At 46.1% G+C, this 27,976-nt stretch overlaps 1 protein-coding gene across 1 annotated transcript; it reads left to right on the plus strand.

The window, feature by feature from the left end:
- The first annotated feature begins 347 nt into the window (after positions 1-347).
- Positions 348-27,722, plus strand: YY1 (YY1 transcription factor). Its single transcript, XM_081049814.1, has 5 exons — positions 348-1,423; positions 16,131-16,293; positions 23,844-23,904; positions 25,610-25,768; positions 26,553-27,722. Exons 1-5 carry the CDS (start codon positions 754-756, stop codon positions 26,733-26,735), a joined length of 1,236 nt encoding a protein of 411 aa, XP_080905940.1. The 5' UTR covers positions 348-753; the 3' UTR covers positions 26,736-27,722.
- Positions 27,723-27,976: the final 254 nt, after the last annotated feature.

The following is a 27,976-nucleotide window of genomic DNA, read 5'->3' on the forward strand; positions in this document are numbered from 1 at the left end:
CCTGGGGCTGCGCGCACCGCTCACCGGCTCCCGAGGCGGCGGCTGCAGCGACGACGCCCCGCTCCCGAGTGCGTCCCGGGTCAACGGGTTTCGCTGCGGTCTCACCGCGGAGGGCAGGAGCCGCACAACTGGCGGCCGCGGCGGCGGCGGCGCGCTGACGTCACGCGCCGCGAGCCAGCCAGCGTGCGCCGGGGCTGTCCCCAATCCGGGAGGAGCCTCGGGCGGTGGGCGGGGCCGCGGTAGCGACCGGGCAGATCGATTGGCAGAGGAGGAGGAGCGAGAGGGCGAGCGGGCGAGTGGCAGCGAGGCGGGGCGGGCCCAGGCCAGCGCGGAAGTCTCGCGAGGCCGAGCCCGAGCGGAGTGTGGCGGCGGCGGCGGCGGCGAGATCTGGGCTCGGGGTGAGGAGTTGGTATTTGTGTGGAAGGAGGCGGAGGCGCAAGAGGAAGGGGGAAGCGGAGCGCCGGCCCGGAGGGCGGGAGGAGGCGCGGCCAGAGCGGGCGGCCCAGGTGCGGCGAGGCGGGGCGCCGCGGCGAGCAGCGGTCGAGCGAGCGCGGGGCGCACCGAGGCGAGGAGGCGGGGAAGCCCGCCGCCGCCGCCGCCGCCGCGCCCGCCCCTTCCCCCTGCCGCCCGCCCCCTCTCCCCCCGCCCGCCCGCCGCCTTCCTCCTCTGCCTTCCTTCCCCACGGCCGGCCGCCTCCTCGCCCGCCCGCCCGGAGCCGAGGCCGCCGCGGCCGTGGTGGCGGAGCCCGCAGCCATGGCCTCGGGCGACACCCTCTACATCGCCACGGACGGCTCTGAGATGCCGGCCGAGATCGTGGAGCTGCACGAGATCGAGGTGGAGACCATCCCGGTGGAGACCATCGAGACCACGGTGGTGGGCGAGGAGGAGGAGGACGACGACGACGACGAGGACGGCGGCGGCGGCGACCACGGGGGCGGGGGCGGCCACGGGCACGCGGGCCACCACCACCACCACCACCACCACCACCACCCGCCCATGATCGCGCTGCAGCCGCTCGTCACCGACGACCCGAGCCAGGTGCACCACCACCAGGAGGTGATCCTGGTGCAGACGCGCGAGGAGGTGGTGGGCGGCGACGACTCGGACGGGCTGCGCGCCGAGGACGGCTTCGAGGACCAGATCCTCATCCCGGTGCCCGCGCCGGCCGGCGGCGACGACGACTACATCGAGCAGACGCTGGTCACCGTGGCGGCGGCCGGCAAGAGCGGCGGCGGCGGCTCGTCCTCGTCGGGCGGCGGCCGCGTCAAGAAGGGCGGCGGCAAGAAGAGCGGCAAGAAGGGCTACCTCGGCGGCGGGGCCGGGGCGGCGGGCGGCGCGGACGCGGGCAACAAGAAGTGGGAGCAGAAGCAGGTGCAGATCAAGACCCTGGAGGGCGAGTTCTCGGTCACCATGTGGTCCTCAGGTGAGCGCCGGCCCGCGCCGGCCCCCGGGATGTTTTTGTTTTGAAGGGAAGCCATGTTTTATGTGTGTGATGGGCGCCGCCATCTTCTTCGCAGGGCAAGTATGGCGGCCCCAAAAGATGGCGGGCGGGCCGCGGCGGGGGCGGCGGGCGGCGGCGGCCGGCCGAAGATGGCGGCGGAGGCGCGGCGCCGCCCGCTAGGCCGCAATGGCGTAGTTTCCCCGGGCGGGGCGGTCCCGCGGCGCGGGCGGGGCGGGGCGGGGCGGGCGCGGGCCAACGGACGGCCCGGCGGCTCGTTGCGCGCCGTCCCCGCCCGGCAGGCTCTCCGCGAGGCCTGGGCGCGGGGCGCCGGGAGGGCGTTGGGGGGGCGGGCGGGCGGGCGGGCGGGCCTGGCGCCCCTAGCGGGCCGAGCCGCGCTCCCCGCCGTTCCCCCGCCGTCCTCCAGGGGGCGCCGCCGCCTCTCCCGCCGCCCCCGCCCCTTTGCCCGGACCCTCAACCGCTCCCGGGAGGCGCCTTCGGAAGGGGGCGGGGGCGCCGCGGCCCTGGGCTCCCACGCGCCGCGCAGGCCGGACCCCGCCCGCGGACGCGCTCGCCTGGGCGGGGCGGGACTTGGGCGGCACGTAGGGCCGGCGCGTGCGGCCCCGCGCCGGCTGGCCTGTCACCGCGCTGCGGCCCGGCCTGGCCTCCGCTGCTCGGCGGCGCGCAGGGAGCGGGCCCGCGATGGACGCCGCTGGTTGTTCGCCCTTCATGTTCTCGGGGGTTTCGTGCTTCAGTCTTTGGCCCTTTGCACGTAGCTTGGTTCGCTGGCCCGCTAAATTAATAACACCGGGCACTTTGAGTCGGTATGCTTTTTCCTGGATAGAAAGCTCTTGTTTTCCGCTTGAAAAGGATGCTGGAGAGCGTCTTTTCACTACTTCAATACTGCTTTCAACGAAGGCCAGGAAAGCTGTCTAGGGCATGTGAAAACTGTTCAGTTCTCTCTAACTACCGAAAGGCGGGGTTTTTTCACGTCGGTATTCCATTTCTTCACGTGCTACCTAGTTGCGAGGGTAGTACATAGACTGAGATTAATCCTGTCATGGCTAGTTAACCTAGTACCCGTGCTGGTTAAACTTAATTCTACATTAAAAAAATTTCAATGCTAACGTTGTAGAACCTTTCTCCCATAATTTAACGCTCTTTAATAAATTCTTCGTATTGGCTGGAATCTCAAAATACGGTGACCTTTGAGTGTTAAAGGATTGTTAATTCACAGGAACGAATGAAATAGATGAAAAGTTTGGACTGAAAAGCTGGTGTGGGGGTACCTACTGCAAGCCCCCACGTTGAGCCGTGTAAAGCTGGAGGGCGGATGACTCAGGACCGAGCGACCAGATAGGAGCTGCCGCCTAAGAGCCAGAGCTGGCGCGCGGGTCTGCGTTTCAGAGCCTTGAGAGCTCTTCGTGGTTGAGTTTAGTAGGGGCTGTATGTTTCAGTCAGACCTGCCCACTTTAGGTCTTAATGATTATCAAAAGGTAGCTTGTACGTTTTGGTAGCTCAGAATGATTGCCCACCGACCGTGTTGGGACCAACAGCCATGTTTTCCTATTAATAGGAATGGAATAAGGGTGCAGGTGTTGGTTATGATGAGTTGCCGAACTGAGGATACCCTTTGAAATTAGATGTTTAGGTAAAGGTATGTTAAGCACGTAAAATTAAATTTACTTTTCCTCGTGGTATGGCCGTTGGTTTTATAGTAACTTAGAAAACCAGGGCATTTTACATGGTTTGTAAAATTTTACATTGGTTTGATCTTACCAAAATTGCTAAGCCCTTTTCCATACTGGGAAAGTTTGGTGATGGGGCTGGTACATATCAAGTAAGACAGTTGGGGAGGGTGCGATTCTGAGGGGCTCGACTAATGGGAGTTAGTTTACAATGAAGTCAGCATTTAGAAGTCATTACTTCCCTGTGCGAGTGACCGCTTACCTGGTTGCACAATTTGGGTTTATTTTAACGTCTAATTGTTTAAAGAGTTAGTTACAGTTAACTCTGGTGTGTTACAGAGCACTCTGTGCGTAACGGTGGTTGTACTGTTTGATGGCAATAACGTAATATGGCCCGATGCCCGAGCCATGCTTTGTGGTGAACTAGCCCTCTTCTTGTGGTTTAGAATTATTACCTAAAAAGAAGCTAAAAAGAAGCTAAATAGTTTGTGGTTAACTACGTGTCCCAAGTTCAAATATTGAATACACCAATTTCATCTTCAAAACTGAAATGAGATCATTGATAACAGGTGAAGAAATCAAAGCAGGTTAACTGTTACGCTAAATTTGTGTGTGTGTGTTGGCTGGTAGTAGTGTGTGCACTGCTTTCACATGGCTCAGTCTCGTTTGATCCTGGGCAGGAGAGTTTTAACTACACTATACTTTCCCTAAAACAGCCCCTTAGATTGGAATGTTTTGCTTAAGCCCAAGCTTAGTTACCTGAAGTCCTTATAAAAATAATTGTATATACAGGGTCACGTTACTTGTTTTAGTACCTCTTGGCTTAAAACAAACACACACAAAAATTGAGTGGGTGCCCACTGTATTTGTGGAAACCAAATATTCGGATTTTAGAGTTTCTTTTGCTTGTTTTGATGCCATCTTCCTTTAATGTCTCACAGAGTAACAGTGACCTGTATGATTGGCATCTTGTGAATGGAACAGCAGCTGCAAGGGAACCCAGTAGTTCTATGGTAGGGTAGTTTTAGATCTGAACGGTCTAAAACCCTTAGAGATCTGTTTTTGGGGTTTTTTTTTCTTTCCCCTTCCGCTTCCCCCCCTCCAGCCCCTGCCTCCGATTCAAGCCGTTGTTTGTCAGTCTAGTTGTGTAGGACACAGCTCCCTGGGCCATGCTGGTGTTATGAGCCTTGCGCTCCCCTGACTGAGGCCGACGGTCGCTGGTTGTCCGCTCGCGGCAGCTCTTGTCAGCTGGTGGTGGCTCTGGATGGCTGTGGGCGCCAACCTCTGGCTGCTCACTGCAGCCCAGCCCAGCTCCAGGGAGAGCTGTCGTTCATAATCCCAGCTGTAGAGGGCGCAGCTCACTGGCCCATGTGGGACTCAAACCAGCGACCTCGATGTTAGGAGCACGGCGCTCCAACCACCTGAGTCACTGGGCCGGCCCTGTTTTTGTTTTTGTTTTTGTTTTTTGTTTTGTTTTGTTTTTCATTGATATAACTTACATGTGTGCAGTTCAGTAGTTTCCAGTATATTCACCAGGTTGTGCAGCTACCACCACTGTCTATGGTACATTTCCATTACCCCAAAGAGAAACCCCACACCTATTAGCAGTTACTCCCCATTGCCCTCTCCCCAGCTCCTGGCTACCTACCACTAATCTAATTTCTGTTTCTCTGGATTTGCATGTTCTGGACATTTCATTTAACTGGAATTGTACAATATGTGGCTTTTTGTGTTTGGCTTAGTTTTCAAGGTTCATACATGTAGACTGTGTTTCATTCCTTTTTATGGATGAATAATATTCCACTGTATAGATAATACAGCAGGACCTTATTTTTGCAGGTGAGAAAAGTAAGGCCTAGTTAAGGCTGAATTATGTTTCAATATTTAATCACAGTTCAACTATGTTTTGAATATTCTTAATCCATTGCTTCAAGGCCCGTGTCCCTCCCCCCCCCCCGCCCCCCGTTCATATAACGAATGACTATTTCAGTATTGCCAGATTTAGGGCACAGTAGTATATGTTTTCCCCTAGGTGGTCATCACTGCTGTATAGAGTGACTACCTATTTTATAGAGCTTATTATAAACTGAAGCACTTGATTAAATCATTGGGTCGAGTAGGGAAGCTAATGATAAAGCTGAGTGTTTAAAACATTTAGTTTTGATAGAAACCTAAGAAGGCTTTAAAATCTTGCTTTCAAGTGGTTGGAAATGGTGGCCTTCACTCAAGGCTGTTGATATTTTAATTATCTTCTGTTAGACCAAATATAGAAATGCTTTGTGCTGGGTTGAGTAAAACATCTTAAGACCAGAAAACCTTTGATATTCAAATCAGCAAATTGAAAGAAAGTTGAAAAGTGTTAAATTTTTTCTTAGTTTTATATATTCAGAAAGTTCAGGTTATGCCAAAAATTACTAATCCTGACCATTTGCCATTCCTCTGGATTCCCACGTCCTCCTTTCTTACCGTGCTGTTGATCACGAGGGATGCCATAACCATAAAATCCCGTGGAGCCAAGCCACAGGTGCCCTGGCAAGTACTAGAGTCAACCCCCCGGCCCACGGGCAGCCTAAGTCATATCCTGATTCCCAGCCTTGTAGCTCTGGGAGCCCTTGCTGTCACTCCACTCCAGGTTATTAGCCTTTCCTTTTTCTTTTCCATCTCACCATCAACAGCTGACTTTCCTAGTGGGAAAGGAAAAATCCGTATCAGGAAATGGTCAGGGCTCCTGACCTACCTACTGGTATTTTAGGCTGTTGGAAGAGAATAAATACAATTTTCCAAGTATGCCAGACTCCTGGGTGGGTATTTATAAAAGGTCTTTATATTTGTTTGGTTTCTGAAATCTGCTTAGTAAGGTTGGTTTGTTTAAAGGCTGGGAAATTAAGGGCCCATTAACAGGTTATTAGCAAAAACAATTACTAGAATGAACATTTTTTAGGATCTACATTCTTTTGTTAACTCCTGATCTGCTCTTCCCAAGTGACCATTTTATACACTCTGTTCTTACTGCTTCCCGTAGGACAAATACATAAAAGTGAAAACTGTGTTTTAAAAATCTGGATATTTAACAGTGAGTTGTATTGTGTTGTTGGATAAACTGAAACCTTGTATTTTTAAAATTTGGCATCTTAAACACTACTTAGATGTTGAAAGTAACACGAGTTTTGTTATTGTTAGCAAAATATTAGGGCGATGTGAGAGGGTCTTGGAAGTTAGTTGACTCTTGTATGAGTTCATACCTTCTAATGTACGGTGACTTTACAGTACAGGAAAGGAACCATTTCCAAATCCTGTCTTGTGTTAGTAGGTCCCGTTCTGTTTAACTTTGTGACTAATTATCAATAACAGCAAGCCCAGTGGTTTCTGGGAATTAGTAACAGCACCAAATTCCTCTTTAGAGGGCGCTGACCAAAATTTCCAACCTTGGCATATCTTAATTTCTGACCTTGGGATCTTTGTAAAATGATTCATTGGAGTAGGGGCATCTGTAAAAGTATTTTCAGTTTCTTTATAGCAAAGCAATTCTACTCCTTTCTGAGTTCCTACGTGAAAATAGGAAACAATATACCTAATTTCTTAAAGCAAAGCTATTTAATTTTAACGTGACCTAGTGAATATTAGGAACTCAACTGAGCCAAATTCTTAACCATTGAGTTACTTTAGTCTTGCACAGTGGTTTTACATATGAGTAGACATTAAAACAGTGTAAATGTTTGTGATCGACTCTTTTCTTGTTTAAATCACTCTCCTCCAATAGAAGGATTACGAAGTAGGGAAAGAAGCTGCCACTGTTGTGCCAGAAGCTGTTCTGTTGAAGTCTGGACCCTGTTTTTTGGAAAATCACAGGCTTCAAACAGAATTTCTGGTTATCTCACAGTTCACTCTTGGAAACACCCCAAAGGGTCTCCTTTTGCGATTCCCAACTCAACCCTCTTGGTTTCTTCTCTTTTTACATCCTCTAGCTTCCTTCTAAGCACCCCCAAAATTTGAGGGAGACAGCTGTTGCCCCTACTCCAAATTAACAATTGGTTTTTAGTTTTCTCATTTTGTTGATAACTCACAATGTACTACATACGATTTCTATGTTAAACAAGTTTTTATAGATTCTTAACAAGGACTAATACAGATCTGGATTTCACACACACACACACACACACAACCTATTTTCTGAATTTTCTAAGACTGAAATCAGATGACTTCACCCTTTGCTTTAAAAAGCCCTCAAACCCAAGAGTGTGAATTGCTTAATGCCACTGAACTGTAAACTTAAAAATGGTTAAAATGGTAAGCTTTTTGTTTTGTGTGTTGTAACACACCCGTACCCCACAGACATTGCATTATATTCAGTAAAATCCAAACTCTTTGTCATGACCTGCGCGGCCACACATGATTTGGCCCCTGCTTTCCTCCCTCTTCCCTCTGCTCCTGTTATTCTCCAACCTTCCTGGCCTCCTTTCAGTGCCTTGAACTTCGCGGCACTTGCTGTTACCTCTGCTTCCATTGCTCTGACCCCAGGTGTTCACATTTAGTGCCACCTTGTTTTTCAAGTCTCAGCTCTAAGAGGCCTCTGTTCATTCAGATTGGTGTGTGCACACGCACACACACTGTCACTGTCTCACAACCCGGTTTTATTTTCTTTGTAGCACTGTATGAAAATGTCTTTCTTCAACCCTCTGCTTGTCTGTCTACTTCCTGTTGAGTGTAAGTCTTGGGCTGTAACCCTGCTGCCTTATGATGACACACGAGGCACATAGAAGATTCTCAGTATATAACTGATTGCATGAGTGCACGGAGGTTGTGCTGTAAGGCAGAATCGTGGCCTACAGACCAAAATGCCATTGTCATCGATAACTAGAGGCGGAAAAGAAAGAAGTGTTAGGGTGAGGAGATGGTGGAGAAGCGTTCCTGTTTTAGAAAAGGCATGAACTTTAGAGCTCATCGTAGATTCAAATCCTAGATCTGCGACTGCTGTGCTTCTTTACATTACTTGACATTTGTGAGGCTTGACTTCCTCAGAAAACATGGGGTTAATAACTTAAAGGTTTGTGTTTGGATTGAGGCACGTGACAGTTGCTGGCAAGAAACAGGTAGTCAGTAAATGATGATATCCCTTCTTGAGGTCTCTTTTAGTGGGGGAAAGTGGGAACAACCCATGTCTGATTTTTGCCTGTGGCTTAGCAATGAGTCCCATGTTATTTAGTTGCCCCCTTCCCCCCTTCAGTGAAGGTGGATGGTAGCAGTGATGAGTAGGTAATGTCATTTTTGCCAGAAATCACCTGGAGTAGTTAGACCAAAGTTAATGGCCTAAGGGGGGAGATGGGGAGAAACAATCTAGCCAAGCCAAATAAATAAATAAATAGGTAAATATATATGTGTGTGTATAAAAATTGGCAAAAATAGAAAATGACAATCACAGAAAAACAGGAAGCATTAGGGGTCAACTCTAATGAGCTTCCTGGCAATCAGGATAAAAAAGGAAACCATCGTACCTCTTACTGATTCAAACATGGGAAAAAACTTGTGAGGAAAATCAACCTTTTCTTTGGACTGAATTCTAAAAGAACCTGCTTCCTCGCTGAGGGGAGCACTGAGTGGTAGTACTGCACGGCTGCCAGCCAGTAGAGCGCCAGACTTGACCCAGTCAGTGTCCTACAGCAGCCAAAGGCTTCAAGTATGACCTGAGCATGAGTCAGAATGTTCTGTATTCCTTACGTGCCCAGTGTAGTTTCATAAAAAGTGCAGCATTCTTTACAAACCTTTCAGCATAGCACCTACTGTTCTCCTTAAGTCCAGGAGAAAGGGGGAAATGGAATAAAGGAGATTTTGCTTACTCTCTATTTTACAGGTACAATGGTTGGCATTTCATGTGGTACCACGTCCTAGCCTTATAAGATAGGTGGCATTCTCGTTATTCAGTAAGTGGGGAAACCAAGCAAGGCTCGGGGACAGGAACGAAAGGCCTCCTGAAGGAAAGAGATCCTCATCTGGGCTTCGGTGGGCAGACTGGACTTAGATGAGGGTGAGAGGCAGGCAAGAAGGGCAAGTTGTGTTTGTTGTGTGCCTTTGATCAGACATTGAATCGCTGGAGAAAACCAGTTTGGTTGGAGCACGGAGGGCAGGTGAGACTCCACTTTTTTAACCCTTTCTCTGGACTTGTAGAGCTCCCAGCCTTTCCACTTACTAGTTCCTTGATCATATCTTTTTATCTGTAAATTATTTTGAGTCTCTTTGTTTTGTCTCCAGTTAGACTGCGAGTGATTATATTTAGCTTTGGTAATGTAGAAAGGAACGGAAGAGCTGAAAGCGAAGGACAGGGACTTATACCTTTCCTACCATTTGAATAGTTTCATGTGGAAAACACTGAGAATGTTTCAGAAACAAGAATGAATTGATCGATGTCCTGCTGAAATAATTCAAAAATGTGTGCCCCGTGTATGGATGGTGTTGGCTGGGTTTTGTTTCTCCGCCTTGCGGCATAGCCCATTTAACTTTGGTCTGGTCGTTGTGGGTCATTGGTGTTTGGCCAGAGCGCTGGAATTACGTAACGTACAGTTTTGACTAGAAGTTCTCCATATAATTACCCCTACCATCCCCACTTTTGAATCAGCTTATTCCATATAGGAATTGTGAGATTTGTTTTTAATTTGCTTTGCCCAGTTGTGTTCTGGTAATAATTAGAAATTAATAATTATTTAAAATGATAAATTACGTTGATTGAAGAAATCCGTTGCAATGGAATTTCTAAGGTGGACTAACCCTGTCCCCTCAAAACAATGAAGGGATAATTAACTAGGTCCGCCCTCCAGGAAAACTCCGGACAGTTGATCCTTGAACGGCGTGGGGTTAGAGGTACCCACCTCCACGCAGTTGAAAATCCGTGTATAACCTGAGTTTCGCCCAAACTTAGTTGTCCCTCCGTGTCTGTGGGGATTGGTTCTAGGACCCCTGCGGATACCAAAACGCACAGATACTCAGTTCCCCTGTATAAAATGGTGTAGCTCGGTGCACACAGTATGCCTTCCGCATTGTGGACTCTCAACCTTTGATCAAAAACAGTAACAGGTATGGGAAATAATGCACGTATAAGTGGACTGGTGCGGTTCAAACCCGTGTTGTTCAAGGGTCAGCTCTGTACGATTCTTAAAGCAGGTTTAGACCCTTTGCTTTGTGAACTGCTTTACCCAGAGGGGTTCTGATATTACCCCATTGCCAGTGAGCAGAACTCAGTGGCATAACGTTTGACATTCTGAGTGGATCAGTCAGCACCTGCTTTTCCTTGTATACAGCAAATCTATTTCCGTGGTAATTATGAAATGAAAAGAATATAGTAAGTGCAAACAGTGAAAGTCTTTATTTAAATGCATATTATAACTGAAATATTTTTTAATAAAATTGCAAAAAAATAAAAATGAATTCTTTCCACTAATAATTTTTTTGAACAAAAGTGGGAAGCGTATATGTACATTGGTCTGTAAATGTAATAAAAATACTGGTTTCTCTTTTAGAGCATCGTAAATTTCCATCGTATTTGGCAAAAACTTCTGAAGATTTTTTGCGAAAGTCAGATAAGATGGCCAAATAATAACATTGACATTATTTGATGTGTTGCTTTAATATGTGTCCAGTTCTTGGTGAAAATGAGGCAGACGTTGTCTTTGATTTCTTCTGGCAATAGGACCTCGCATCTTTTGTCATTTGTTTGGCAGGCTTCTTCAAAACGTGATTTTTAAATATATAAATAGATTATTTTGTTGTTGAATAGTTAATGACGTTCTTTACAATTTCTGTGTGCTGGTCTTCAAGGAGTTCTTCAAATTAACTTCCAGGTAATACACTGTTTATTAAAAAATAAGTCATAAATGTGATACTAGGTTGGTGCAAAAAGTAATTGCAGTTTAAAAGTTTAAAAATAATTGAGAAAACCGCAGTTACTTTCTTTTTTTTATTATAAATTTCTCCAGGGAGTGTGTTTCTCCAGGGAGTTGTCCTTCAATCTGGTGGCGGAGGGCACAGCTCAGCTCCAAGTCCAGTTGCCATTTTCAATCTTCAGTTGCAGGGGGCGCAGCCCACCATCCCAGGTGGGGGTTGAACTGGCAACCCTCTCGTTCAGAGCTCGTTCTCCAACCAACTGAGCATCCGGCCGCCCCAAAACTGCAGTTACTTTTGCATCAACCTAATAATATGAAGCTTAAATGTAAACCGTGTTTCCCCAACAATGAGACCTAACAGGACAATCAGCTCTAATGCGTCTTTTGGAGCAAAAGTTAATATAAGACCCAGTCTTATATTACATAAGACCTGGTCTTGTCTTATAGTACAATATGACCGGTCTTATATTAATTTTTGCTCCAAAAGATGCATTAGAGCTGATTGCCCTGCTAGGTCTTATTTTCGGGGAAACACGGTATGATGAAAATGTACAGTAAATCGCAGCAATTATTTAGAACTTAGGCCAACAAAAGATTGTTTTAGGCAAGAGTATTTGTATTGCTGACTTTTAGAAGTCTAAGTGGATAGTGATAACCAAAAGCAGCTGATTTTTAGTGTTTTACGGTTTCTGCCCTCAGTGTTACTATTTTACATTTATGTCATACCACGCACTTACTGGGAGTACTGGGAACAGGCTGCCTTCCCCATGAGTAAAAGTCTCGTTAGACAAAACTAGTTTTCTCCTGACCTCAGGACGGCTCTCTAGCCTCCTTTTGCAAACTCTTCCTCATTCTCTCAGTATTAGAATTACCTGGGTTTTGGTTCTGAGCCGTCTCTTCTTTGTCTATGTTTTTGTTTTTTTTTCAGTAGATAATATATATTTTGGTGGTTTTAAATGCAGTCTGTATGCCAGTGATTCCCGTATATTTCTCTCCAACCTAGATTTCTTTTTATCCCCCACACTTGCATTTCCAGGTACTTTCTTGCAGTCCATCCACTAGATGTCACACAGATATCTCAGAGTGGACCTCCAGACCCTCTCCTTCCTGCCCATTGTCTCTTCCCCCATTGTTGTCCGTCTCAGCTGATGACACTGCCATCTCCAAGAAATGAAAACAAGAAACTTAGATGGCATACTGGACAATCCCTAATCTACCCCACCCACCTTCATTACCCAGCTGTGTTTATTCCTCCTCCAGAATAAAACTTGAATCTAACCTGTTTCAAAGACCTGCGACAAATGTCCTTTTTGATAGTAAATCCCATCGTTTAGTAATCTCACCCTCAGAAATTGTTTCTTGTTTCAAATAGAGAACTTTCCACAGTTTAATCCCATTTCTCGAAGTGAAATCCCATCATATAGATCAGGTTAGCAAACCTTTCCTGTAAAAGGGCTAGATAGTAATATTTCAGCATTTGTAGGTCCTGCAGTTTTTGTTGGAACCAATCAACTCCATGTGTCCTTGTAGCAGGAAAGCAGCCAAAGATGATATATAAACAAATGAGCATGGCCCTGTTCCGATAAAACTTGATTTGTAAAAATAAATGGCATATTTGCACACCATCATTCACAATACCCAAAAGGTGGAAACAACCCAAGTGTCCCTCACTAGATGAACATGGTAAGCCCACACCGGAGTATTATTCAGCCATGAAAAGGAATGGAATTTTGAAATGTGCTGCAACATAGGTGGACCTTGAAGACATTATGCTTAATGAAATAAGTCAGGCATAGAAGGACAAATAGTTTGTGATTCCACTTATAAAAAGTACCAAGAGTAGGCAAATTCATAGAAACAAAGCAGAATACAAGTTACCAGGGGCTGGGGGAAAGAGGGGTTATTGTTTGAGGGGTACCAAGTTTCGGTTGGGGATGAAGTTTTGGGTGTAGATAGCAATAGTTCACTATGTTGTGAATGTACTCAGTGCCACTGAATTGCACCCTTAATGGGGTTAAAATGGTAAGTACTATGTTAATGTCTCTTTTACCAAAATTTAAAAAGAACAAAAGGGCAACAGGGAAAATAGGGAGGGGGTTGGCAGGCTGGGTTTGACCCACTGGCTGTACATGCAGAGAGAGCATGAAGTCTTGCCAGCCTCTACTTTAGACTTATTTCATACGTGTTTTGTATTCTGAGGCTTAATCATCTTAGTGACTGTCCCCTAATGGTTGATCTTGAATATTGACACGAAGAACTGAGCCTTACGAAGTATTTCCTCGTTTGACTTCTGTGTGTGTCACCCCATAAGTCGTATTCGGAAGCCCTAATCCCCAGTGTGATGGTGTTAGAGGAGGGGCCCTTGGGAAGTAATTAGGTTGTGAGGGTGCAGCCCCACGAAGGGGATTAGCACCCTTAGAAGAAGAGACAAAAGTTACGCATGTGATGAGATGATGTGTGAGGACACGGCAGGAAGGCATGTCTACAGACCAGGAAGACGTTTCACCAGGAACTGAATTGGCTGGCACCTTGATCTCCACAGCCGAGGGCAGAAACTCAGCTTTGTTTCTGGCTGTTGCTCCTGGCGCCCAGAGCAGTGCCAGGCACATAGGAGACCCTCCGGTACTCGCATGTGGAACTGAGGCCTGGCATCCGCTCTGCGGAGAGTTCTGCCTGCTTTCTGCCCCGGCATCCTGGGGGCACCCGGCCAGCAGCAGCTTGCTCAGAGAGAGCGCAGTGGTTCTCAGCCTCGCTCTCTTACCGTTCTTGTGTCACATAGCAAACGTGAGTGGTAGAGATTGGAGGTGAAGGAATTAACACAGCCCCGAGGAAAGAAGTGTAATTAAAGAATGTGGTTCGAGTGCAGTCCCAGCTTTGTAACTTGTGATCAGGGATCACATCGCCTTTCTTATTCGTCCATCCAACTATGTTTTTCCTAGGCCCGTCCTCCGTGGATGGATATTCATCTCTGTAAACGGGTCACCTAGGATGTATTATCTAGTTCTTTCTAGTTCCAGACAAGAGGCAGCAGAGCCTGACAGTTAAGCACACAGGTCTTAGAGTTAGACTTCATGAGTTCACATTTGCCACTTGCTAACTAGTTAACCCTGAGCAAGTTACTTAACTAACCTCTCTGTGCCTCAGCCATCTCCTCTAAAATGAAGCTGCTCATTTGTCCACTATGTCGGGTGACATGTGCAGTGATTAAAACAGTACCTACATGTAAACATTCAATAAAATGACAGCTATTATTATATTCTGTGACTGTTGTCATATTCTGTGATAGCTCCTAAAATGAAGAGTGGAGGGAGAGTTAGGCGTTTAAAGTTTAAAACTTGTATTCTGTGCTTTTCATTGCTGCACATACATGATTGGACTGAAATCAAATGAACCTGCATTCTGTCTGTCTTGCCTTCACCCTCTGACGCCATAGAGCGGCGTGTGCTGAACAGCTAGTGTGTGTAGTTTTGGGGTAGAGACACCAGTTGCAGGATTTGTTTGGTATGGTTTGTTTTTTGGCCATGGTTCTTAACACTGGTGAAAGGTAATGCAAGGTAAGAGTTGAACAAGCCAGTTTTCACTTCTGAAAGTTCTTGTGTTACTACTTTTTGTGAAACAATTTGATGGAGAAATGGAAAATTTCTGTTAGCGTTGAAATTTTGTGCTTTAGGCACCAAAACAGTAGAAAGCGGGTTTTGGCCTCTGGGCACTTCACTCTAGTTTAAGAGGCAAGGCCAACAAAAATTCAAAACAGTACGATTTAGAGTTTGTCAGTGTGATTATCAAGAAATAATCTAGGACTTCAAAGAAACAGTAAAGAATCTGAGGCTAGAGTGATAGAATCACCAAGCCCTTAGAGAATTTGAGCGAGGAAGGCTCTGGAGGGTAGGCTGGAATCTGAGCGGTAATAGAGTGAAGGGAAGGCTCGTGCTGATTGAGTAGCTCCTGCCAGGCACTTGGGAATTAACCTGTGAGAGACACAGGCCGGTGGGCTATGGAGGGCACATGCCAAGGAGAAGTAGAAGGTAAGACTGCGTGTGCTAAAGTGGAACCAGGCAGCACAGGACCCAGAATGCTCGGCGGCAGTGGTTTATACCTCTGTTGAAGGCGTCACGCCCCAGGTGAAAGTGTGTATCGGCTATGTTTTCTGTATCGGTGTAGTCTGTGGCATCACGAGAGCAGAGAACACAGTTGTGAAGATCAAGTAAGAAATTCCAGTCGTCATTTAGGTTGGGGACCATGATAAAAACTAAGTCGACGGCAGTGGGACAAAGGGAGAGAAGACCTTTTAAAAAGGATCGATAGGATTTGCTGTCTGGGATGTAGTGGATTAATTATGGGGGTCGATACTCCTTTTCTTAACATATTTGAGGTAATAGTGAGACACACGAGTTAGAGATCTCCTGTGTTCTTGGAACACATACTTAGTGAGGGCCAAGGATGGGCAGACTTTGGACAAGGCCCTGGGGACACAGGGGGAGCAAGACCAACGAGCATCCCTGTCCTCCTAGAGCTTACAGTCCCGTGGGAGAGGCCGACAGAAATCACAGAGCTGTAATCACACGTCGTAGCCAGGGAGAACGGGGTGAGTGGAGGCCTTGAGGTTAGGGTGATGGGGAGCGAAGAGCGCAGTATAGCTGGAGAGAGAGTGTGAGGGGAGAATAAATAGTGCAGAAGAGGAGGCACGAGGCAGGCCCAGAGGTGGTGGCTAGAAAACCAGATTTGATTCAGCATTGCAGAGGTGGTTAACAGGAAATGTGTTTGTCAGACGAAAAGCAGAACTCTGACAAGTGCTAGGAGGAGAAGCAAGGAAGCTGAAAACAAGCCAGTTAGAGAGTGGAGTAGACCCAGGGAACTGAGTGCCAGGACAGTAATGAGCTGTCCCCGAAGGCTGGGAAGGAACACCCACAGAAAGAAAGGTCCGTCGGATTTGGCGTCCAAGATTTTGGTGCGTTGCAAGCAGAAACAGGATTTCTAGAGAAGGAGGAGAAAGGCTGGGTGCTTAAGAAATTGAAGTAGGGGCTCTAAATCACCCATTGAAGAAGCTGCTAATGAAAACAGTTTGTAGTTAAAATGTACTTGCCCACACAGACATTTTTTACTCAGCTAAAATAATCTAATGATGTGTTGCAGATGAAAAAAAAGATATTGACCATGAGACGGTGGTTGAAGAACAGATCATTGGCGAGAACTCCCCTCCTGATTATTCAGAGTATATGACAGGAAAGAAACTTCCTCCTGGAGGGATACCTGGCATTGACCTCTCAGATCCCAAACAACTGGCGGAATTTGCTAGGTAAGTTATAAGGACGTTCTTGTAACCATAGGAAGTACCTGAGTGTTGCCAGCTGTGTTTTTTGTGCCTAATTGGCGGTTTGTAGTCTTGCTCTGCAGGGACTTCTGCAAGCAGAAGGCGTTTTCTTTTTAGTAGTAACTGTGCTATTAATGTGAGGGGCACCATTTTAGATCCTTGCAGACAATAAGAGGAAATAAATACTCTTTAATTCCATAAATGACATTGCTTGTGGATAAAGAACACGCACATACTTTGCGTGGAACTGGGTGTCTTCACACTACCTCTTGGCCTGCATGTATGCATTTCAGATTGAGTGTATTGTCGTGGGCTGAGCTGCAGGAGACCTGGGTCTATACAGGAGTCATCCGTTCATATTTTAGCAAGTCACAGTTAAGCTTCCCGCGTTTTGCTCATTTAAGCTGGCACGGCAGGAAGAGAGCAGGTATTTATGGCTGGGACCCCTGTGACTGCTGCCCAAGGTCAGGAGTCGGGAAGATCGGAACCCATTGGATGTCTGTTCTGCCTGAAACGGCTGGTGCCCACAGAAGCTTCTGCCCCTTTTTGCATCATATATTTCCTAATACTGTTTGGCCGTTTTTATGAGAACGTGAGAAAACCCACACAGGTGGATGTAAACCTTTAAATAAATTGAACCATAAACTCGGGAGCAGAGGGCCTTCACCTTTTCCCTACCTGAGGTTGAATGGAGCCTGGAACCGGCCCGGGAATTTAGGTGAAGGCAGGATCAGAAAGAGACATCTGTGACCTTGCGTCATCTAAGAACAGAGCGGAGCACCTCTTTTTCTTGTCTTCTGAGAGCAGAGCAGAGTCGGAAAAAGCAGCAACCCCCGAGTGTCCTGGTTACTCCTTGTAGCCCTGCTAGAGAAACCAGGTAGGCTAGCTGCCGCCTGCCTTTGGAGCCCGTTTCCCACGTCTCAGATGGGTTTTAAGAATCCCATTGTGTCTGAATACGGGGCTCGAGCCCTGTTCTCTGCAGTGAACTAGTACCTACAGACAATATATACACATTAATTTCTAATTTATGATGGCTTAAAAAAATGAGGGCTCGATCCTTTGGTTAATGACATTGTGTTCCAGCTTTTATTATGTCACTCATATTTTTAAACACAGGTGTGTGTATGAAATATTAACTACCCCTTCCTCCCCCAATACAAATGGAATCTGTAGGATACATAGTCATGACTGAGGTTAGAATTTATGGGCCGGTTGAGCCAGAGTTGAATATTACGTGTGTTCTTAAAGTTAGTCACTTCCTTGTAGTGCTCAGAATTTAGTGAGGGTTTGATATGGGCTGCATCCCAGGGATAGAGATGGAACATAGGAACCCAGGAAAGCTTGTGGGATGGTGACATTTGCTTTGGGCCTTGGAGAGCATGGAGATTTGATAGGTAAGTGGGGTTTCCATGGTGGGGCCTACGTACAAGAATGGCTCGAGTGCAGTGTACACATTCAATATCCAGTGTATATTCAGGAAGGAGTAAGCAGTCAAGTTTGCTTGGGAATTGGCTGCTACAAAAGAATAAATGTGCTAGAGATGACAGGAGACCATGAAAAGGTTGATTAAAAGCTTTTCTCCTTAGGAGACGGGAAATTGGGAGGAGGTGCTACTTTGGGGTTCAGGTAGGCAGCATTTGCTTTTAGATGCTAACAAAACTTCCATTCTGGACTGGAGGTGGTTTCGGGAAGTAAGTTAGGCTTAGCATCATCTGAGGAGGGGTGGGAAAGCACGAAAGTGTCAGGCAAGTCAGCTCTTTGGCTTTCGGGAGGTTTTGGAGGGAAAAGACCCCCACATAAAGTGCTGGGAAAGCCCTGGTTTTCAGAGGGTACGAGGAAGCAGTGTCGCAGCAGAAGGATCATCCAGATGAGGAGACTTGGGAAAGCCACCACAAAGCCAGTCGCGTTCCAGAGGGGCCCAAAGACGGAAGAGGAGAAGGCTAAGCTGGGTACTGCGGAGTGGTCAGTGGAGGAGCAGAGGGGTTTGCAGAGAGGAACCTGCGGGGAGGCAGCAGTGGCTAGAAGCGGGTGTTGACCCTTGGCCTTGTTCCCCCTCGCTGGGGAGCTGGGTGGCTCAGATGAACGCTTGTCCCAGTCCTTTGAACAGAAAAGGCAGTGTGTGCCCGCCCTAAACTCAGGATGCACGTGGTGGTGTGGAATAGAAACCTGTGCTTGTTCCCCAAGTAGCCTTGCCTCACTCCTGGCCAAGGGGACCCCCCACTGGCACTGCCACCCAGGTGCCAGGTATTTCAAAGGTACCATTTGTGAAATCTCAAAACACTAAGGATAAAGAACCTAGAAACTTCCAGAGAGAAAAGACAGGTCGCCTACAAAAGAATGATTATTAGAGCTGAATGAGAATTATCTTCAACAGCAATAGATAATTAGAAGACAATGGAGCGTTGTGTTTTGAGATTTCTGAGGAAAAATTAATACAAACATAGAATTTTTGATCCGGCAAAGCTAACAGTCAAATAACAAGGACAAAATAATGACAGTTTTAGACATGCAGGACTTGTTTTATGTTGCACACACTCTTTCTGAGGAGGTTTCTTGAGGATATATTCCAGTAAAATGAGGGTAAACATCAAAAGGAAGACTTCCTAAAGAATCAAGTGAAAAGAAAACCAAGAAGACAGCTGTGCAAGAGGCTGGAAAACGTGTTTAATTTAGAATAGGAAGTTGATGGGGTGTAAGAATATCTTTAAGAAAAGCCATTTTCATTCAGTAGTGGACAGAATGAGTAAGAAGCTAGAAGATCTTGGTGATGTGGGAAAGAGCCTTCTGAAAAAGGAAAGAGAATCAGAAACACCCTGGAAGGGGTGGGTGAGGACTAGGAAAGCCGTGGCCTGAAAATGGGGCCAATACTTTTAACAGTATTGAAAGAGAGAATTCATTTGACCTGACTCTAGGAGAATTCTCTCCTGGGTATGGAACCTGCTATGCTGGATTGAACTGTGATTCTGGCACACAGTTCTTTCTACAGTGAGTGGTGTTTACATAATATCTGAATACAGGGTGTGTTTATTTTCTTTTCTAATCAACCTGGTAAAGATTTCATTTCGTATATGGAATAGAATGAAATCTTGCTCATCTTGACAGTGTACACAAAGTGAAGGTCGGGGTTTGGGCCTTGGGGTGGATCATCCTCATCCCCATTTTCCATAGTGTTTTGATAAGATCGTGTAAAACTAAACAATCTCTAATTGGACAGCATGGTGGTGAGAAGTCTTTGAGCCTGGAATGCCCTATTTTGTTAGGGCTTCACATGTAGACAATGTGTAACAACAGCTGAGTAGGATTTCCCAGAGGCCCCAGAATTGGTGCCTGGGATCCTGAAACCTTAAGGCACCAAGTTTCAAACTTGGGGGCCTGACCCCATCTTCTTCACTGAGAAGGATCCACAGAACTTGTTCTACTGTCTTCCGCTCCTCGTCCACCTCCGCTCCGTGACTTGGCTGTTGACTTAGGGGGGTGGTGTATTAGCTGCTTTTCTCTGTCCTTGGTGCACTGGGGTAATGGGGTTGTGGACTGGCCTTGAAACTGACCACAGAAAGTTCCAGGCTCCTGCCACACTAACCCTAACTGCTTAGGAAATCAATTACGTGTGTGTGGGCAAGTGTAAGAAATACAGACTTTAATTTGAAGGTTATGGTATTTGGGAGATGGGACTGGGTGACTGTTCTTATTTGAAATGTGTTTTTAGTAAATACTACTTTAAAAAGTGGTCAGTGGTCGGGGTGGCAGGTCAGCTCAGTTGGTTAGAGCGCAGTGCTGGTAGCACACAAGTTGCCGGGTGGATCCCGGCATCAGCCACTGAGCCGCGCCTTCCTTAAAAAAAGTGGTCAGTGAGTGGCACCTGGCAAATTCTGTTTCCTGATTAAATTGACAACCCTTGTGCGTTTTTCATTAACTAAAGTTAGTCCTTTGGAAACTTTTGGTCCAGAAAGATCAAAATAGAGAGTGCATAGGTCAGTCCCAAAGTGGTTATTTCATTGTCAGTCCCCACCTGAGCCTTGAATCACGGGTTAACGTGCAGATGAAATGTGATCTCAGCCCCGTGATCGTGGGGCTGAGAGTCTCTTAACTTTTCAGTGTCACCACATGAATACACACTGTTATTTAAGAGAGAATTCACTTAACAAACTTGGTCTTGCTTGTCTAAGGCAACAGGATTCTTTGCACAAAGAAAGGAGCTGAAGCTCGCCTTGGAGCTGTGTTACACAGGAACTTGTGTCCCGTCAGCACAGGTCACAGGTGGTAGCTCCAGTCTGAAGTCAGCTAAGCGTGTTTTGCAGGGAAGGGGCTTCTTTTCATTCAAGAGTCACCACCTCAAAAATGTTCGTCTCGGCTGTGGGACGTTTGCAGATTTAACTTGGCCGGAACTTTTGGTTTACACAGTGTCCTGCTGAAAATTGTGCCAGGAAATTCCTGCAATTTCTGGTCCTGGAGTCCAGCCTTTACAGTGTTGTTCCTTCCACAGATGCAGAATGAGATAGTCTAAACCCAGCAGTCCTGTCATCCACAGGGAGCGTAGTCTCCACTTGTAATTGAACAGGAAACTTCTCTTACGGGGTGCCCGGCTCCTCCGTATACTTGGTAATGCAGTGAGGAGGCCTTTCTGCTTTACATGTGCTGTTCTTTCTCCAGTCTCTCAGCCCTTTAGTTGGAAAAGGTGGTTTGGAGTGCCAGAACCTTCTGCGGTGTTAAGTACAATTGGCTTTTTTTTTTTTTTTTTTTTTTTTTGAATTCACTGAATTTTAGCTAGGTCCCGTTAGCACACCGCTGGTGATAATAATGGCTGTCGTTGCCCAAGAGCTGAATGTGCAGCAAATCTTTAGCTTCACAGCTCTCACGTAGGGAGCCTTGTGCCTTTTACAGAGTAAGAAACTGAGGCTGAGGAGTTAAGTAATTTGCTCAAGGTCTGCAGCTGGTAGAAGTCAGCATCAAGTCACATCCCATCCGTCTCATTCATATGCCTCTGCTGTTGTCATTGTCGTCTCCGGTCCAAAGATCTCTGTACAGTACCACAGTCAACACCACTCGACTCCAGTCTGGTCGCTACTGACTAATTCATGCAAGTCAACATACTCTACGTAGTAGCGTACGATTTCAGTCTTTTCAACACTTTTTCTTTTTAGGATTTCAAATATATACATGTGTATTTTTTTTACTTCGTAAGTTATATATCAGTTGGTTCCATGAATGTTTTATTAGTCTTAATTCACAAAACAGAAATCTCAATCTAAGTATACTTCATTGGAAAATGACCTTTTCCCAATGCTTCCGTTAGAAGAACATGTAAAAGGGACCAGCCTCATTTGTTACTGTGTAGTGAAGAAGGGTGATTCGCCAAGGAGCTTCAAAGTGGCTGCAGTTAAATACCTTCCACTTCCTCGTTGAGTCCAAGGGTATTTGTCCAAATGCATTTTAAACTCTCTAAAATGAATTACACTGCTAAATACTCATACACACTTTGAAAGTGACATTTAACAAAAACCACTTGATAACATTTTTAAAAATCAAGAGTTGCATAAATGGTAAAATGGGACTGTTCTCTTTTGTGTATATTTGAAATTTTCCATGATGAAAAAAATTACTTTTTAAATTAAGTTCCTAGGACTAAATCTAAGAAAAGGCATGGGTGTGGGAACCCAGCTCGGCCACACCTGTCCTATTGGCATAGGTGCCTCACTGCTATTGACTCCGTATTCAGACCCCAAGGTGGGTGAAACAGGGGAAAAAGTTGTATGTACATCATACTTGTCAAGCCAGTGGGCAGTTTTTAAAAGTCGGTTTATTGAGAATTTGCATGCAGTAAAATTGACCCTCTTTTAGGTGAGTACCATTTATTGAATTTAGACACACGATCGTGCAGCCCTCTCCACAGTCGAGAGAGCATGTCAGTGGGGTCATTAGAGGGCAAACATTCTTAACTGGGAAGATCGAAACTTGGTTCTTAATACACTCTTTTATTATTAATATTTGATTGGAGTACAACCCTTTCATATGAATTGCTTTAGTTTTTCAAACTTTGATATAACCCGCAGGTTATGCAGTGGCACCAACTTTTTGTCCCGCCTAGTTTTGTGAACTCAGGCCCAAACCCCAGGATTCAGTGGTATTGGCAATAACAAAGGCTAGTTCTGAGCCCTGTACATGGCAGGCGCTTAGGAGATATTTGCTACCTGGTGTACAGGGTTGGGGCGGGAGAAGGGAACCAGGCTGAAATGTTAGAGCCTTTGACTAGGAAGTTTGTGCAGTCTTGGACAGACTCCTCCGAGACGGGTTATAGCTACCAGGTCAGTTGATTGTCCTGTGCTCCTCCAGGGCACGGAGTTTCACTAGTGATAGATGAGTTATAAAGAAGCACCGGCTCATCCTTTCCCCCGATCAAGGGTGAAGCAGGACTGGTAGGGAGGGCCTTGGCTGATTCCGGTAATTGTGCCCGCAGAAGCCTTTTGTAATAACAGAGTGGTGGTAAGTCCGCTGCTGTTGTTACCTGCATGCTCACGTTGGAGTGTGAGGTGGCAAAGCCAGGGCGGACATCTATTCCCGAGATGTAAGTCTGTTTTTCCTAGTTGTTCTAGGAACCCTTAATTTCTCACCCCTCTACCACACACAGAACTAACTGTAGGGAGTATTTGGAGAGAAAGTTCTGACAAAAAACCAAATGTTGGTTCAGTGGAAATAGCAGGTAGGTAAGTTATCCAATCAGTAAGCTCTCTGGGTAGTAATTCCACACAGGGCTCTCTGGCTGCCCACGTGATCAGGACTCTTATTACACCCTCGTCCCACAGCAGGGTCAGAAAGCACTGTCCTTGAGAACAAATGCTCTTACTTTTTGAAAAACTAACAATGTGCTAAAAAAGAGGAGGAGGGTCTGGGGTGTTTCCACGTGTCCACCAGTCGGTCCCTAAGGGCTCCTACTCAGCTAGCCAATACCACCAGTTAGGTTTCCTTCTAGAGAGATTACACTTCTGTGTATACAAGTACTTCTCTGTTGAGGGTACCCTTGTTTAAAAACATCTGAATCATTTCCGTCAGTATGAGAGTCCCCCCTGCCCCCACAGTTGTGTTAGGAAGTATATTTTTAATACCCTCCCATAGCCATCGCTCCCTTTTTATAAGGCACTTTTATTACCACAGCACCTGCTTTCAGGTCCTTTGCTTTGCTCCCACTAGGAGATTCCTCTGGTTTTCTGGGCTGTTGACCTTTTGTATTTTTAAAGAGTTTGGAGAAAAGAGCAGATCCTTGAGGCGCACAGATCGCGGTGCCATCCTAGCTGCACCACCAGCTTACCAGCTGTGCCACCATAGGCGGCAGCGCTCTTCCCTGGAGAGTGGGCCGAGGGCTCAATCCCGGGGACTCAGAGCTGTCTCCAGGCTGCCCGTTCACGGAAGCGTGTCATCATCTTAGTTTTTGTACCTGTGAGGAATACATTTCAGAGACTATATGATTTATGCCAGTTAAGTCTACCCACTCCTACAAATCTCTCTCTCTCTCTTTTTTTTCTTTTTTTTCTTTTGGTAAGAATGAAGCCAAGAAAAATTAAAGAAGATGACGCTCCAAGAACAATAGCTTGCCCTCATAAAGTAAGTAATGCCAGGGGAGTGTTCATTGGACTGTCCATGCAGTCTTAGAGAGTATAAGAGATTTGCACTTTTATTTCTGTCTTCCTATTTGAGATTCAGTGAGGAACTATAATCTTTGGTTTCTAAATTCAAGAGACTATTTTGGGACGTAAGTTTGGTTCAGTAAAGGCCACTTAAATTGAATACTGTTAAATGGGGTTGCTGTAGGGCACCAATGTTTTATTACGATACATTGAATAGATGACGTTAGGACTTGATTTCTTCTCTTTGGATTATTAAGTCAATCTCAAGACGTTAGGTTGTGTCTCACCCATGGAGCTTTATGGGACCGTAGTAGGCTTATTGTGGGAATTTGGAGATGATTTTGGGTGTTGTTAAAGTACGCCTAATAAGAGCTTCATTATTTTCTTCACAATTTTCTTAATTTACCCTGTTAATTAATTGTGTGTTACTACAGGGGTACTTAATTGTTTTCAAATGTGATTAGTCTTTAAAATAAAACGATAACCTAAAAAATTACTTTGAGGTATTGGTTGGGTCTGTTCCAAACTTAGGTGGATATAAAACTAACAGAAAAGTAAACTAGCACACAGGTGCAGAAAAACAAAGGGGCAGGAGTTTTGAATGGAATACAGAATTGTTTCCAGTGAGCGGTTCGGAGAAGGATCAATTCAGTAGCACGGTGTGATCTCTCCTGACCTTGCACTCCCAAGTCCTTTATTCTGTTTTAATGCTCTTCGTGTGGAGATTTGGAAGTGTAACAGGACATTCGTTGGGGCCAGAAAATAAATAAGCATTTGAAAACAGTTATGCCTTTAGTGCCTGCCATCTCTAGCTTCCCTGTGTACTTCTTTTCCAACTCCATTTTATTAAAATTCCATTTTCGAAATGGAAATTCAGCCTAGGGGTCAAGGTGAAAAAACTGTGGCTTTTCCCGCCCTTTGCCTGTGAAGCTGTCCACTGGTTGACGTGTGCTGTCCTTCTGTCGTGCTGTCTGATCATTTCCCCCATTCACTCCATTACTGGGCAACAACTGCAGAAGAAATGGTGCAGGACTTGGCTCTCGAGCCCCACACACCCATCTGCCTCCCCACCCCGCTCTGGTATCAGTTTGCCTGCTTCTTTTCCTAGTGTCTCACAAAATAAATTTCTTCTGTAGTTGCCATTCCTTGGAGACCCTCTTGCTTCTTTCTCTGTCAAGAAGGGGAAAGAGGCAAAGAGAGAAGAGGGAACAGTAGGCGATGGAGAATGACAGCCCATTCTTGCAGCACAGAATATGGGGCCCACCAAAGGTAGTGGTGGACTGCCGTCATTTTAACTCCATTTATTTCTCAGGGCTTCTGTTACTTCATTTGGGGGACGGAGTTGGGTGAGGCAGCTGTGGTGTCGCTGGAAGCCAGGGTGCTGGGTTCTACTCCTAGCTCGGCTACTATTAGTAGTGTGACCTTGGGCAAGTCTACTTAAAGACATCTCTAAGCCTCAGTTTCCTCATCTGTAAAACAAGGGTTTACATTAAATGATAAGGCCTTTTTTAGCTGTCTGGTTTTTGTCTTAAATAATTTCACCTCTCTACTGTAATACTGAGTCAAATTAAAATGGGGGGCTGGGGGTTGTTTGTTCTAATGTGTCAGTGAAGGCTGAGAAGTGGCTAAGCCTTCGTCGCCGTTTGCAGTGTGAACCGCTAAGCTTCTCTCTCTGTTCCAAGGGCTGCACAAAGATGTTCAGGGATAACTCTGCCATGAGAAAGCATCTGCACACCCACGGCCCCCGCGTGCACGTCTGTGCAGAATGCGGCAAAGCGTTTGTCGAGAGCTCAAAGCTAAAACGACACCAACTGGTTCATACTGGAGAGAAGCCCTTTCAGGTAGAGCCAGTCCCCCCACCCCTTGCCCCCCAACCCCCACTATCGTGCAAGTGTCCGCAGGCGGTGGTGGTGGCGCCGATGACGCTGGAGAGGCAGGGTCCAGGCACTTCCTAGTGAGAGGTGACAGCGGCGTCCAGATGAGAGTCATTGGCGGCCGACTTGCCCGGATGTGACCTCTGAGAATCCGGGGACGGGTTTTCCACATCAGGAGAAACGCAGGCTTGCTTGACCAAGCCTGAAACTGCATTTCTAGTGCGTTCACTGTGGGACTGAAGCCATTTAGTTTTTGTAGTTAGTAGTGTATTGAATTACTCACTGGCAGGGAGCTGCTAAAATTCTATTGTACGAGAGTAAGTGTAGTTAATATTTTGTCTTGTTTTTGGAAGCCCATGAACAAGGGGAGTGAACTCGCAGTGCAGCTAGTAAATCTGGTGTGATTCTCTCTGCCACTTGGCCCCAGAAACCTTGTGATTCATTTTTTGAAATACTGCACAGTGCTAGGGCCTAACCTACTATTTGGGAAGAGTCTTGCTATTGCAAGTGTTTCTCTTACATTGTATTTAAACAGCTCAGGAGGGCTAACCCTGGGTTCTAGGAGTCGTCCATGCAGTCAGAGCCCCCTGCCCACTAATTCTGGAGTGCAGCTAGAAAATTTCCCGGGGGCAGGGAGGAGAAACGTTGGGGGAAGAAGTAGGCTGTCCTCCAGCGTGGTGGCACCCGCCAGCCCGGCCACCGGGCCTGGTCAGAGTCGCTGAGTGCGTTATCTCTGGTCTTTCCTCGACAGTGCACGTTCGAAGGCTGTGGGAAACGCTTTTCACTGGACTTCAATTTGCGCACACACGTGCGAATCCATACTGGAGACAGGCCCTATGTGTGCCCCTTCGATGGTTGTAATAAGAAGTTTGCTCAGTCGACTAACCTGAAATCTCACATCTTAACACATGCTAAGGCCAAAAACAACCAGTGAGAAGACGAGAGAGAAGAGCCTTCTCGACCCCGGGAAGCGTCTTCCAGGAGTGTGATTGGGAATAAATATGCCTCTCCTTTGTATATTGTTTCTAGGAAAGAATTTTAAAAATGAATCCTACACACCTAAGGGACATGTTTTGATAAAGTAGTAAAAATTAAAAAAAAAACTTTAATAAGATGACATTGCTAAGATATGCTCTATCTTGCTCTGTAATCTCGTTTCAAAAACACGGTGTTTTTGTAAAGTGTGGTCCCAACTGGAGGACAATTCATGAACTTCGCATCAAAAGACAATTCTTTATACAACAGTGCTCAAAATGGGACTTCTTTTCACATTCTTATAAATATGAAGCTCACCTGTTGCTTACAATTTTTTTAATTTTGTATTTTCCAAGTGTGCATATTGTACACTTTTTGGGGATATGCTTAGTAATGCTATGTGTGATTTTTCTGGAGGTTGATAACTTTGCTTGCAGTAGATTTTCTTTAAAAGAATGGGCAGTTACATGCATACTTCAAAAGTATTTTCCTGTAAAAAAAAAGTTACATAGGTTTTGTTTGCTATCTTAATTTTGGTTGTATTCTTTGATGTTAACACATTTTGTATAATTGTACCGTATAGCTGTATTGAATCATGTAGTATCAAATATTAGGTGTGATTTAATAGTGTTAATCAATTTAAACCCATTTTAGTCACTTTTTTTTTCCGAAAAATACTGCCAGAAGCCGGTGTTCAGTGTAATTTCTTTGCCTGTTCAGTTACAGAAAGTGGTGCTCGGTTGTCGAATGTATTGTACCTTTTAACACCTGATGTGTACATCCCGTGTAACAGAAAGGGCAACAATAAAATAGCAGCCCAACAGAAAGAAGATGGCAGAAAAAGATCTGTAAGCACAGTCTTATTTCCTTTTGTTGTCCAGAATAATTATAATTCTTGAGCCTCCCAGAAATTGGAAGCTAAATAAAGCAACTCAAGTTTCCTTGATTTTGCACTCAGTTACAGTGACTTGTGGTTAAAGCGATGCGTGGGTACTTGAATACTTCCTGCGTGTACTGAGTTCTGAAAGGGAGCAGGGAGCAGGCACCCTGAGTTAAGGAACTACCTCAGAGCACCCCAACTGGGCCCCTTGGAGATTGGATTTGGATTTTAGCTCCCCCAGCAGATGTGTCATTGAAGCACTTGTGCCCTGGCCTGTGTGTGTCCTCAAGGTAAGGTGTCATCTAGTGGACGGGGGTGGG

Source organism: Rhinolophus hipposideros (assembly GCF_964194185.1).
Source record: "Rhinolophus hipposideros genome assembly, chromosome: 5".
In the NCBI taxonomy this organism is placed as follows: Eukaryota; Metazoa; Chordata; class Mammalia; order Chiroptera; family Rhinolophidae; genus Rhinolophus; species Rhinolophus hipposideros.